This window comes from Schistocerca cancellata, chromosome 4, assembly GCF_023864275.1.
Source record: "Schistocerca cancellata isolate TAMUIC-IGC-003103 chromosome 4, iqSchCanc2.1, whole genome shotgun sequence".
NCBI classification, from domain to species: Eukaryota; Metazoa; Arthropoda; class Insecta; order Orthoptera; family Acrididae; genus Schistocerca; species Schistocerca cancellata.
In genome coordinates, this window is record NC_064629.1 from 556,849,449 (window position 1) to 556,864,891 (window position 15,443).

At 41.1% G+C, this 15,443-nt stretch overlaps 1 protein-coding gene across 4 annotated transcripts in view; it reads left to right on the forward strand.

The window, feature by feature from the left end:
• The window catches only part of LOC126183241 (dual specificity protein phosphatase CDC14AB-like), a 212,138-nt gene that overhangs the window by 99,736 nt on the left and 96,959 nt on the right, over positions 1 to 15,443 (forward strand). For all 4 annotated transcript variants that reach the window (XM_049925033.1, XM_049925031.1, XM_049925034.1 and 1 more), the window contains exon 6: positions 13,917 to 14,046. In XM_049925033.1, the coding sequence (XP_049780990.1) occupies positions 13,917 to 14,046 (130 nt within the window). The remainder of the gene's footprint in view (positions 1 to 13,916; positions 14,047 to 15,443) is intronic.

Consider the following 15,443-nt stretch of genomic DNA (forward strand, 5'->3'; position numbering starts at 1 on the left):
TTCCTACATTTCTTTATACAAGGGCATGCTTGGAAAACTAATGCCTCTGAATTTTTTATGGGAAAAGCTTTTTACATAAAACAAATGCTATTAACATTCCAAATCTTTATTCTTCATGTCTACATATTTGCAACGCACTGCCTCTAGAGGGCTATTAGTTGTAGCTTGTAGTATGGCAGTGTGTAATGTAACTGTGTTAGTGTGTGAGAAAGAGCCTGCTGCAATCAAGTTTCAAATTGGAAGAGCTCATCCAGACAGGGAGCACCTTCTCCTTCAGCATGGCAATGCCAGACCACACAAGAACGCTGTGACATTTGCAATAATCTGATGGCTTGGGTTCATTGTCATCAGTCATCTTCCATGCAGTCCTGACTTGGCCTCATCTGGTTTTCTTCTGTTTCCAGAACTTGAAGAAAACTCAAGGACTCAACCGTAATCAGTACTGGGAACAGTGCTGCAAAATGCCAGCTCTGCTTCCACACTGCGAGTTAGGCTAGCTTTCTTTGCCAAAGCAGCCAGCTGCTTGTTGTTGGAACTGAGGATGGCCTCTGAAGCCAAGTGGCAGGCGTCATTTGTGCCAAAATGAGCCACAATTTGCGGATGAGTTCACCAGTGTGCTCAGTCACTGCCGCCAGAGTCTCCTCCACATCTCAGCCATGGTTCCCTTGGGAAGCAAACAGAGATGATGCAGGTCGTCTTTCCTGACCTGCACACTATTTCCCTAAGGGGCTAAATATGCGCTTAAATTTGAAGCTCCTAATGTCAAGCAATTGCACCCTCTGCTCTTGCTTGGATCTGTCAGGAAGATCGTCCCCAGTTCCAACATCGAGACATTCTATGCTGGCTCAGGTGTACTTTCAGCAGTGGACAGTACCTCAAATGTAATTTTAAGCTGTTGGGGGAACAGCTGTGTGGCCAATACCCACTTTTGCCTTCTATTCAGAGGTATGTGACTCTTTCACTGTTCATCACTGTTACCATCAGGCATGCATTATTAACTGATCAGAACATGCAAAACAGAAGGTGGTACATCATCAGGGATTGTCCCAGGTGGCGCTATAAGCTCCAGTGGTACAAAATCATTTGTTTCTGACACCCCACTGCCACCACAGCATGGGGCAGCAACCTGTAGCCTGTCAACTGTGGCAAATGTGGCTTCCATCTGTCTAGGGACAGTGGCCAAATACCTCTGCATTTGTTCACAACAGGCGTATTCCCTGACCATCTCTAATTAATGTTAGTCTTTACCACAAGGAGTTGCTGGGTGCAATCTAAGTTCTGCTACTACGCTATGCGCTAAAATGTATGCAAAAACTTATAATTAGTTAGTATACACTACTCAGGTGAGTAAAATACACAGATACAGTTCACTTCTTCACAGAAGGGTGTGAGACAAAAATACTAGACTAAATCTTGCGTATAGTCAGAAAGTGCTGCTTCTGGTATGTATGATCATCTGCAGCTGTGGCTAAAATTAATTGTGACAACAGAGTCTTCAACTGTTTGGTGGTGGTGAATACACATTTGCACTGCTTGTTTTGCTCCTTTATCTCAGGATTGCAGTGCCACACCCAGCTTACATCCATGGCTGTTTGGTGGCTGGAAAAGTAAACTTGGTTAGCTTGACATACACTACTGGTCAAAGGTTTTTGGTCACCCATGTTAAAAACTATGTCCTTCATTTCAATGTACAGTTGCATTGTATAAACTAAATAGGTAACAAAATAAATATTTAAACTATCATTAAATGCAGTGCAATATGGTTTACATTTTAGACTCTTCAAAGTATCCACCCTTTGCCCTCAGAGCAGCTGCACAAACTCTTGGCATTCTGGAGGTAAATTTTGTAATGTTTTTGTATCTATTGCAGTCCAATACGTCTTTAAATTATTTCATAAATCAACAAACTTAGATGACCTCAGTTTTATGACCTCCCTGTCAAGTTGACCTCATAAATGGTCAGTGGTATTTAAGTCAGGTGACGGATGTGGCCATATGATATTCTTCAGTTCCCCTTATTTCTCTTTTGTATCAAAATAATCTCTGCACAATGTAGGAGCATATTTCGGATTATCGTTCTACTGCAGAACAAACCCACGACTGATAATTCTTTTGCCAGGTGGAACTGATGTTCATCAGTATCCAATGATATCCTTCCTTCTTTAATATTCCATTAATTCTCATTAGATCACTGAATTTATCACCCACAAACCATCCTCACACCATGACCGGCCCTCCACCATACTTCACTGTTGGAGTCACACACTGACTCTTTGTATGTTCTCCACAAAGTCAAGAAACTGACATTCGACAGTGGCTTCCAAATACTTCAAACTTAGGTTTGTCTGTGAATAACACCTTGGACCAAGGCTACATGCTCCAGTTTTATGTTGCCGTACCCTTTGCAATCATTTCACTATATTTTATTCATTTAATGAAATGTTTGTTGGTTGCTATGCACCCAGTTAAACCTTGTTCACAGGGACTGTTGAGACAGATTGTATCTGCTCGCGTACTAATTACTTCCTCACAAATTTTAGGTGCAATATGTGTCCTCTGTACACATATGAACTAATCTTTCCTGTATGATGTTACTAGATCTCTTCCAGATCTTGAAACACTTGAATTGGCACCATTTTGCTTGAACCAGTGCAACATATATGCCACTGAAGAATGGGCTATGTAAACTTTTACTAGCTGATGTAGAATTACAACTACAGCATGTTTTTCAGTTCCAGTCTCCTGCTTCTGTCCCATTAGGAGGTAATACTGTATGAACTTGATCAGGTTTACAAACACAGTACTAGATGCATAGTGTACTGTAAACTAATGCAAAGTGATTGCTGTACTGACAGTGGAAGAAATGAGGCCTATTTGTATGGAACCGTCTTTGGTAGAGGCATATCAGTATTGTGGATGCTCATCAGCACTTCTATAAGCATACAACCAGTCAAATACACAACAGAGATGCTTAATCTTTACATGTGTATACTTGTTTTACCATCAGAATGGGTATATGATAGAATATTAAAAATGAAACCCCTGTTTTAACCACAAATCCATAGTTGTGATTGGTGAAAACTTTTGACTAATAGTGTAGCTGCAACATTTCTGCAGCTACCTTGGTTTGGCAGATGTTTTGAATGATTTTAAGCAATTGCAAAACCCAGCAGGTTCCAATGTTGTGCACAATCTTGAAAATTGATTCATGACAGATTTTCACTTTTTACACTATCACCGATATTGAGGTACACCATTCTTCAAACACCAGGGCCTCCACTTCTTTTGTGAAACTTGGATCTTTACAGAGAGATGGTCTCCAATTTGTCCTTTGTCATTCAAACTTACATCACCAAAAAGTAAGGGTCCGTGCCATGTGGTGGCTCATTGTTACCTTACACTTCCACAAACTGAGTATGGATTGTTGCAGTGTTGCAGTGTCGTTCTTTTTTTGAATGCAGAAAAAGAATTACTGCATGACATTCCATCTCGCCAGTGTTTTGTTTTGTCTTTCCTAGCAGTGCATGATACATGGATTTCAATGTGTACTAAAACTGCAGACATGTACCTGCATACAAAAAAGTTAAGCACAAGTCTCCGTTTTATGATGTATTACTTGATCCATAAAACTATGGCTATCAGGCAGTCATGTTTGGGAGTTATGTGGATGACACTCTTGTAGTACAGCCTTAGGGCAAAATAAAAGTTCATCAATTCTTGGACCGTCTGAATACCATCCATGGGAACATACCATGGAGCTGGAAATGGACAGATGCCTCATGTTTTTGGATGTTGTGGTTCATAGTGAAACTAATGACACCCTGGTCCATGGTGTCTTTGGCAAGCCAACACATTGAGAACTGTACCTGTGAGTGGTCAGCTGTCAGCAACCTGTAAAGACCTCCTACAAAGTCCTCAATGCACTAGTACACAGCGCACATATGATTGCTGATAAGTATCATCTACCGGAAGAACTTTAACACCTCAAAAAAAGCTTTTGTACCAAAGGTGACCATTCCACAAAACAAAAGTGAGTGTCCTACCTCATGATGCTGAAGGGGAAAGGTTAAACTCCACGCCTTCCTACCATTCTTAGGGAATCTGTCTTCTAAAACACGTCATATCATTACTAAACATAATCGAGGATATTTTCCTGCTAGCGCCAAAGACAGCCATGTTGTTGGCTCTGTGAAGGATGCACGGGACATTGGCACTATACCTGCTTGTTTCAGCGTGATAAATCTGCTGTGGCAGACCACTGTGTTCAGGCAGGTCACACTGTCGACTTCGAAAGTAAGAAAGCATCATCTGCATCCCCCTTTTGGAATATGGTTTTCAGGAAGCAATTGAAATATGTTTGATGAGTTGTTTAATTGATTGTGGTGATAGTGCTAACTTTGATGAAATAATGGAATCCAGCACTGGCAGTTACTAGTGTTCGTAGACAGTAGTACTGTTCTCCTGTCAAATAGAATTTGACACACAGCATCCTAAACAGAGAGTATCACAGTAGCATATATTTCTGCTGTGATATTTCTTGATCTCTGATTATCTGTATATGCATGCAGAAGGTGGATGGAAGTGCCAAAATAATAGCAAAAGATGAAGTTTGGTTACGACTGAATTCATACAGTTTTTTGGATAAAAATTAATTACATAACTTTATTTTTTTCTAGGTGATAATGAAAATCTTAAGACTGCTCATAGATTTGCATGAGGCACCTGACATTATACATACCATGCTTAACTTATTATGAGACTGCCAGTTACCTATTAAGATAATTCAGCTAGACAGAACATGCTTAGGACAAACATTCTTTAAGGTTGGAACAAATTCAGAAAACGCTGAGCAGTTGGAGATATAATTACCAGAATTCCAACCAAGAGAAATAAGTTATAGTAAATGTATCCAATGTAGCCTATTCGGATGACTTTGTCCTTATGAGTGAAAACAGACACCACATTATTGACATGGCATTTAATACAGAAATGTAGCACTAAAGGTGAGACTGCAAATTAATGAAGGAAAACAAATTTACTTAATCATGAGAAGATGGACAATGCAAAGGCAGCTCTAGTAGTCAATGATGTGACATTCAAGAGAAAGGTAATTTAAAATCCCTGGTAAGCCTTTTGATTCAATACAATAGTGTGAAAGTGAAGTTAATGTAAAACAGCCAGCAGCTAATAGAATATAGTTTAGTCTAGTGTATGTATTAAGAAACAGATCACTCAGATAAAGTACAGGGTGACAATTATTGAACTATATGGAAAAAAAAAACATAAATTAGTTACAAACTATGGCATATGCGTGACATGTTTGATATGCCTGCCATCATTGGCAACGATGTGGCGCTGACGAATAGTGAAATTCTGCATGACTCGCTGAAGTGTCGGAACATTGATGGTGTCGATGACCTCCTGAATGGCTGTTACCAGCTCAGCAATGGTTTTGAGGTTATTGTTATATGCCTTTCTTTAATATAACCCCACAAAAAGGATTCGCGTGTGTTCAGATCCAGAGAATATGGCGGCCAATCGAAGCTTGTGCCCGTGGCCTCTGAGTCCCCCAGAGCCACAATGTGGTCCTCAGAGTCCTCCTCCAGGATATTAAACACTCTGCTTCTTCAGTGAGATCGAGCTCTATCTTGCATGAACCACATCTTGTTGAAATCAGGGTCACTTTGGATAATGAGGATGAAATCATCTTCCAAAAACCTTCATGTACCATTCAGTAGTCACCGTGCCACCAAGGAATATTGCACTGATTATTCCGTGACTGGACTTTGCACAGTCATCGGTTGAGGGTGAAGAGACTTCTCGATTGTGAAATGTGGATTCTCAGTCCCAAAAATGCGCCAGTTTTGCCTATTGGTGAATCCATCAGTATGAAAGTGGGCTTCGTCGCTAAAACATACATGTGAATACTTATACCCATCATGCCCTGTGGCCAACTGTGCAGTTTGAACATCCTGACATAGACTGTTCAGAAGTTATGACGATTTTATTTCATATAGTTCAATAATTGTCACTCTGTATCTAAATTAGACTAAACGTTAACCACCAGGAAGTTTGATGAATAAGTTAGTTTTTCAATATGGACATGGTGAGCAATACAAGCTAGAGATAAAATACCATATGTAGTACTGGATCCATGAGAACTTCTGTTATACTGATTGGCAGATTATGATCAGAAGTTTCAGAGAGAACAGCATGGTGCTGTGAAATAATCCAAAATGCAAATGTGGAAAATATTAAGAAATACAAAACTAATGGACGGGTACTCATATGCCAGTATCACGAATAAAGTGAAACAGAGGGGACTAAATTGAACTGGACATGTAGTGATGTCAGAAGGCAGAATGGCACTAGATGCATCCCGAAGAGCTGTGAATGGCAGCAGGTGACTAGGCAGGCATGATGAAATTGTTGGAGATACTGAAGAGTAGTACTAAGGAGGGGGGGGGGGGGGGGGGAGGGTTAAATAGACTGAAGTGATGAATGAGTAAGTCGGTTAGTTTTTCACTGTGAAAATGGTGTACAATACACGGTGGAAATACACCGTATGTTTCTGGGTCAGTGAGAAAGTTGGTTGTACAGTGGGTGATACACTTTCTGAGAGTTTTCACTATCAGGATGGTGTCCATCAGTGATGAGAGTATTGCGTCATTTACTGTGTCCATAGTAAGGAGCCCATGAAAACTGGTTATTTGTGGATGATGTTTCCATATACTGCAGCTGGTCATCAAATGTACATGACAGTTAACATCTTGAAGAGCCAGAGCGTATTGTTTACCTCGCTGCCTGAAGTACTCGGTGATTTCCATGTAAGCTATAAGGAACACCACTTTCACAGAAAGATGTCGTGCTTTAACCAAAGCATTTAAATGATTCCTGAACATGGGAGTTCTGATAACAAATCCATAGGTGGTCCTACATATATAATGTAAGTGGACTTCCTTTATGTATCCCTTCCTCCCCAAATTGTGCTAACAATCTCATATGATGTTTTTCATTGCATTCTTCCAATTAACCCTGTTCTGCAATTTACACTGCAATGGATAACCTTTAATCTCACTTCTTTTATGTTTTAAGCAGTCCTGAGGGTACAAATGCATTCAGGGCACAGCATCATTAGAGCATTCCACCGGAGTGGACTGCAGATATTTGCAGCCTCAGGACTGATTAAAAACAGCAAAGAAGTTACCTTAATTGCCGTTCACTGCAGTGAAAAACTACATCACAGGGTTAGTAATGGCTCGTAATGCAATCCTGTGTGCAGCCAGTATTGCATCATTCTGCTGTTTCATGCATCTAATGAGGAATTACTACAGGTAATCATCTCCACGCATATGTGACTCTGCTATTGATTAGATCCAGCAATCGTGTACTACAGATAAATCCACAGAGTTGTCACATACTGTCAGAAGTGGGAAATTGTGGAGGCTAATGTGTAGTGTTGTTACAAGACAATAATAAATCAGTAGTAATAAAAGTGAAGGTCATTGTAAATCCTGAACCATCGATAAATAATGACCATTTTGATTCTGCACTGAAAATATAGCCAGCAACAGAAACAGTATTGAGAATGCAATGGAAATAGTTTCCACATCTGATGCACAGACTTGCTTCTGTCCACTAGTCATTTCCAGTGGGTGTATTGCTCAATACTGCTCTCACTCTGTCTCACCACTCCTCAGCCAAGAGTTCTATGCTCATCTTCCATCATGGATGTTTACTATAGTTAGCTGAAGTGTGCATAAGCTTTGATACACTCGGTAAGACTTCACTTGTTGTATAGAGTGACAGTTTTTTATATGATGAGGCGTTTTCCATATTGGCATGCCACTCAATGCTCATATCATCTTATCTTCTGCCATTGCACTGATTTTTGTGGCTCTTAGGTCTTGGTCTGAAAATGTGTACATCTTTTAAGACCTTGCCACCAAGGTGCACAATACTAACCCTATGCAGAGGCACCTATATTGACTGACATACTGTTGCCCATACTATCATCTGCCTTTTGATCCGTAGCTCGTACAGATGAAGAAGTTGATGAGAATATTGCTAGAGCAGTGTATGCAAAAGGCGTACCACTGTTGAATCTAAATACTGACAAAATACCTTCCAGGAGATACAACCTAATTATGACCCACGTACATGCCATGTGCTTGGAAGTGGTCCTCTATATTCATTGCTTTTATAAGGAGGCAGTGCTTGAAATATGCAGGGTGGAGGCAACATTTTACATCAACAATTTCCACATATTGTAGGCATAGATTGCATAACACACAGCATAAGGCTACATATAAAAGACGTTTTGGCTCTAGAAGTACTTTGGTACACTTTGACATCCAGGATTTTAAATATGCCACATCCACCAGCTGTGACTGAATGCAACTGTCTGCTGCAGTTACATCTTCTAATGCAAGTGTTAAACTGTTGTGTGAAATAAAGGAAACAAACCATTTAAATAACACTTTTGGATTCAAAATAGTTACTTTACACAATAACTGCTAATTCAGTGCCTGAAATATAGAATATAAACTCCAAAGACATTTTTTTCTTATTATGTTACACTTTCTTCAGTTCATCTAATTGTAACATTTAAACCAACTGTTAAATTGTTTTAAACCAGTGTTTTGTTTTCAAAACATCTTACTGAACCGTTTTAAACCAGTGGCACGTCTGGTTGGATACCAGTGCCTCACAGTCTCCATATTCTAAATGATTAATGGAAAATATCATATACAGATGTGAAACAAATACTAACAAAGAGATAGAGGGGCTGGCCAGTACTTACCTCAGCTCAGTACAGCTGATAGATACACAAAAAACACTCCTTAATTTCCTCCATAACTTCAACCCCTTTTCGAATCTGAATTTCACCTGGTCCTTCTCCAAAACCCAAGCCACCTTCCTGGATGTTGACCTTCATCTTGTTGAAGCTCACATCCACACCTCTGTCCATATCAAACCCACAAACAAACAACAGTACCCTCACTTTGATAGCTGCCATCCATTCCACATCAAACGCTCCCTTCCCTACAGCCTAGGTATTCGTGGCAAACGTATCTGCTCCAGTGACGAATCCCTCAACAATTACACCAATAACCTGACCAGTGCTTTCCTCTCCCGCAACTATCCTGCAGACCTTGTCCACAAACAGATCTCCTGAGCAATACATTCCTCCCCGTGCAACAACAATGTTCCTACCCCCAGACCACACAGAAGCATCCCCCTTGTCACCCAATATTATCCTGGCCTCGAATACATCAACAAATTACTCCGCCAGGGATATGACTTTCTCAAGTCAACCCCTGAAATGAGATCATCCCTTGACAAAATTCTCCCCACACCACCCAGAGTTGCCTTTTGTCACCCCCCTAACCTCCGTAACATCCTTGTTAAACCCTACAATATTCCCAGACTACCTTCTCTACACAGCGGTTCCTACCCCTGTAACCGACCCCGCTGCAAAACCTGCCCCATGCATCCCCCCACAACCACCTACTCCAGCCCCGCTACTGGTAAAACATACACAATTCAAGGCAGGGCCACATGTGAAACTACACATGTCATTTATCAGCTGACATGCCTGCACTGCACAGCCTTTTACATCGGTATGACAACAACTAAACTGACTGAGCGCATGAACGGACACAGACGAACTGTCCGCCTAGGAGATGTCCAATACCCAGTAGCGGAGCATGCCCTCCAGCATAATTCTAGGGACCTAGGATCCTGCTACACCGTATGTGCCATTTGGCTTCTCCCACCCAACACCAGTCCCTCTGAACTGCGGAGATGGGAACTTGCACTCCAACACATCCTTTCATCCCGTCATCCCCCTGGACTGAACCTACGTTAAACAACCTCACTCCCATTTACTCTTCAGTCTTCTCCTCTTTCCCTTTCCTCTTTAGCCATTCACGCATGTTTTCATTCTACATAGTTGTGTTTATCTTTATACTATATACCTCTTTACTTCTGTATGCATCCTCTTTGGTTTGAAGCTGGCACAGTACTTACAGTAGAATATCTTTGGCTTCCCTCTGACAACCATGCCTCCATCCTTGCTACCCTCCCTGTTTTCCTTTCCCTGTTGCTTCATAACCTGGGTTGTGAGTAACTGAATCCACTTTCCCTTCTTCCCTTTTTTTCCCCTCTCTCCTCCCTGATGAAGGAACATTTATTCCGAAAGCTAGGAACGTTAATTTTCGGTTCTGTTTTTTGTGTATCTATCGGCTGTACTGAGCTAAGTACTGGCCAGCCCCTTTATCTCTTTGTTAGTATTAGTCTCCATATTCTGTAAGGTTTTGTTTTGTGTTTGTCAATTTATGTACCAGAGACTGAACATTCTGGTTGCAGTTTTTCAGTAATATTATATCCTTAATTATATCAAAAGGGAAGTTCTCTCAAGAAAATGATAAAATTATGAGACAGAGTTATTGGCTAGTAGTTTGGTTAAGGACAAAATTCAGTACACACACAAATAAAAGTATATGCACTATCCTAGCTTTTGAGGCAGAGGGTTCGTTCCTCTGAGCATAGAGAGGCATGAATTGGGGAAGAATAAAGTCACTCAAACCTCAGGATGAGAGGAACCCTCCTGATGGTCATGTATGTACTTTTATGTGTGTCAGTTGGCAGTACTGACATTTCTCCTGAATTTAGGAATGGACCAGCCATTCTATCTCACAATTTTATATCATAATCTTATATTCTTAGTTTTGCAACTATAGTAAAGCAATTTGTTCGGTACAGAGTGTGTGTCCAACATAGACTTCCACTATGAAGAAGAAGAATCAGAATCAGCTTTCTGATAATAGGTTTCATCCATTAATTACTATAGTCAAGATGAAACTTCAGTAAAGCCAATTTTGGGAATTATCCTACTGACCTTTAGCGTCGTGATTTGCAATTTGTGCATCAGATAAATGTGCTTGCTGTGGTGAACAAGGTTACTGGTCTCTGCTCAAGACCAGTTGTACTCCTAATTTCAGTTTACTTTCTATGCCCTTAAGATGCTACTTAATGCCTCAGATGATTTTTCTTATCATGGAAAGAGAAGACTCCTTTTGGAAAATTGTCACCATCTGAGGAAATTCGCAGGTAGATTCAGCAGCCAAGGTTGCTTGCAGGTAACAATTACTTTCATTGCATGTGGTCACCCTTGCTTGTGTCTTACGTGTGCATTGGACACTGTTCTTTTACACACACATTAATATTGTGAAGGTGGCAGTTCCACTAGTTGAGTGGTGCTAGTAATAATAATAATAATAATAATAATAATAATAATAATGACGTGTTACGAGGGCCTCCCGTTGGGTAGGCCGTTCACCTGGTGCAGGTCTTTCGACTTGACGCTACTTCGGCGACTTGCGCGTCGATGGGGATGAAATGATGATGATTAGGAGAGCGGAGAAAATCTCCGACCAAGCTGGGAATCGAACCCGGGCCTTTAGGATTGACAGTCCGTCGCGCTGAGCACTCAACTACCAGGGGCAGACTGGTGCTAGTGATGTATAATTTTGTATATTTTAAAAATGGCTGTTGTATTCTGTGAAAAGGAACAGCTGTCAGTTTGTATTGGCAGTTGTACTTTATTTTAAATATTGGTGAGATGAGTCAGTTACATGCCTTTCATATTGTGTTTGGTTTCCAGGTACCAACATAATGTCTCAGGTTTGTCAAATGTTAGCTGGCTGATTCAAAGTGACATGAAATGTTTCTTTTGTGGCTTCATTTTAATAAAACTTTAAATAAGACATCTCCCCAAGCTGCCATGAGACATGTTATTTTAATCGGGGAGGGGGGGGGGGGGGAGAGAGAGAGAGAGAGAGAGAGAGAGAGAGAGAGAGAGAGAGAGAGAGAGAGAGCGTCTAATTACAAGCTAGGGTGGTATTAAAAAATATACAGGATGCACATAATTTTCAAAATTCTATAGTAAGAGAACCACTGCTTAGGATGACATCACATTTGAACAACATGTTATTGACACGGGGGGAAATGTCATGGAAGAAAAATTAACAAAAATTTGACCATTAGATGGTGCTGTTAGTGTCAGAATATGGACTCGAACAGACATGCAATGTGTAGCTTTTTTTCAGTTTACATCTGAGACACCCAATGTGGCTGTATCCGTGAAGGATTGCCCAGTGCTGGTAAAGCTCTTTTAAAATAATGGTGACTGTTAACAGGACTCCAAACATGCAAGGTTATGAAGAAGGGCATTGGTCTGATGCCTGTGAAGGACCTGGAGAAAGTGATTACAAAATAAGGAAAGACAGATTCTTTTGAAGTGCAGTGTGGCAGAGGAAGGAAAACCGTTGATCCAGCACTTGTCAAAGATGGGACCACAGCATTGCAGGAGGAGTCGAGAGGTTGTGTGCAAACATGCAGTGCATGGGGAATTGCCTGAGCATTGGCTGCGAGCATGATGCATAAAATACTACAAAACATCCTGCATTGCTTTTCATACAAAATCACCCATGTTCATAAGCTCATGAATTCGTACTGACCTGCCAACAAGGCAAGCGCTCAGTCTGGAATTTCTTGCTCTCAGGAGCTGGGCTATGAATGGCTATGGAACATTTTGTGGACAGGCAAAGCCCATTTCAATCTCAAAGGACATACAAATATGCAGAATTGCAGAATATAGGCAACAGAAAATCCGCATGCACATCAACCGGTACCAGTTCATTCTGCAAAGGCAGCTGTATGGTGTGGGTTGATGGCATCGTTTATCATAGGACTGTATTTTTTTTTTTCCAGGGGAAGAGTCCTGCGGGTTCTGTTACCTGTACTGTCACTGGTGAACATAGTGAGATTTCTTCTGTGCACCAACGTCATTCCAGCCCTTCAGCAGTGTGGATGTGTGTTATCATTTTTCTGCAAGATGGTGCTCCTCCCCACATTGCACAGCCAGTGAAGCAGTTGCTGCAGAGGCATTTCGAAAATGTTAGAATTATCAGCTGTCACTTCCCTACAACCTGGCCATCTGGGGCACCTGATCTTAATCCGTGTGACTTCTGGCTGTGGCATTTTCTAAAAGATGTTGTGTTCAGTGCTCCAGTTACAAACGTAGCTGAATTGAAGGTGTGCATTGTACAGCACACTCTGAATGTGATCCCTGAGACACTCTGATCTGTTGTGAAAAATGCTGTTTCTCGATTTCAGCTTGTGACAGGAAACAGTGAGCAGCGAAGTGAACATGTCTTGCTCCATTCTCATGACAATTAGAAACTGATGTCATGTTTCTTCTTATGCAGTTTTTGTCTCAAGCCAGTTAAAAACTGGTGTCATTTTGCCTTTTATACACTTATTTGCCCCAGGGCAATTAAAAACCTATTTTTCCTACCCAACGTGGTATGATCTTGAAATTGTGGATGGGCTTACCTAACTAACAGTGCCACAACTGTTGGCTGTCAAACTTGTACAGTCATGAACATTGAACAGTATGTGTGGCTTAATGTGCTACTCAAAACCATAGTCATCACATTGTGATTCATCTGTCATTTGTAGTCAATTCCATTTACATTTAGATGCTTACAATGTCTGTTAAATGTTTTTTGTTCCATGAAGTTTCCCTCTGTCAATAATACGCTGTTCAAATTTGACATCATTCTGAGCATTGGTTCTCTTTCTATACTGTTTCGAAATTGGAACTTTAATTATGGGTGTCACATACTTGTCTTTTTGAGTCAATAAAGCTGTATAGTTTCCAACTTTTAACATTAGTGGTCATGTGTGTGTGTGTGTGTGTGGGGGGGGGGGGGGTTTCCCCCTGACAGTTGCCATGGATTATTACTTTTGTGTGTGGTATCTGTTGTATTGACTTCCATAATCATCTGTTTACATTTGATATTTCAACTCCATCACTGTTCAATAAATGAATTCAATCTTTGTTTCAGGGATGCTTCATTCGGGATAGCAGTGTATAATATCAGCCTTATTGAGTGCTTGTGGGCAGTGTACAAAGCTTTTAGCATGGGATTTTTCAATTTCGAAGATTTTAATGTGGATGAATATGAGTATTATGAGGTTAGTAGCAAACATCTGAAATATTTATTTGTAACTAAATATGGGAATGGCTTAATTTGTGTGTGTTTTTTTTTCATTACATGTTGTGTGCCTGTTTGTATATTTACAAGCAGGTATTTAGTTATTAACTTCAACTGATGGTGATATAGGGCAAGTTAACAGTCTCTACCATAAGAGATGAACTGCACATAAATGACTATTGACTTCAGGTTTCTACTGGTGCATTATCAGCATGTGAACTGGACAGATTGAGCCCAAGATGCAAGAGTCAGAAGAACTTAGGTGTGGGCTGAGACAGCTTTGAGTATAGCTTTGCCAATGCTTATCACTCTTTGCACTTCTCCTAAAACTATTGTGGCTGTTGCAGGCTAGTTTACCGTAGATGGGATGTGAATGCTCTTCTGGCATGTGTAACGTCCCTGGAAGTTTTTTATTTTGTTCTGGGTGTGATGATATTGGTTGCAGTGGATTGAGGATAAATCAGCCAGTGGCTTCAGGCCATGGAGCATGCTCATTTACCTCCATGCGTGCATCTTACTACACAAGTTTGTTTAACAAAGCAATAAGATAGGCCTTACAAACAAAACGTTCAATTTAGAAACAGTAAGTACCAGAACTTTAGGATTAAATGTTGGTGAAAAGTTGAGTGTAAATACTTCTGGATCAAAGGAGACCGACCACCCACTGAAACGCAGAAACATTGAGTTGTCGATAGGCACACATGTAAGAAAGAAAACTTGCTAGCTTTCAGAGTTAGCCTTTGATGAGCTATAGTAAAACTATCTCTCTCTCTCTCTCTCTCTCTCTCTCTCTCTCTCTCTCTCTCTCTCTCACACACACACGCGCACGCCTGTGCCTACGGTTCTGGTTGGGTTAACAGTGCCAATGCTGTATTTCGGTAGGGGGACTTGTTGTGGTGGGGGTAGTGTTGGGTGGGATGGATGGGTAGCACAAGAGAGAGGCAGGGAGGGAGACTGGGGTAGGGTGACTAGGAGCTCAGAGGTAGGCGTCAGTTTTTTGGCTGGAAATGCGGGATGGAGTGGTGACAGCTATATGGGCTATGTATGTAATGCATGATTGTTGGTGCCAGTTGGGACTGGTGCACACTGAAGGTGATGTGGGACTGTGATTTGGGAGGGGGTGACAAGACGGAGGAAGGGGAACTGTGGGTTTGAGGGTGTGTGACAGTGGGTTAGTAAGGCTAACTCCCGTCTGCTTGGTTTGGAGAAGATGGTGATGGAGGGAAGGACCCAGATGGCTCGGATTGTGAAGCAGCCATTGAAATTGAGCTTGTGGTGTTCAGCTGCATGTTGAGCCACCAGGTGGTCAACTTTATTCTTGGCAACAGTTTGACAGTGGTCGTTCATCCTAGTGGATAGCTGGTTGGTAGTCCAAAA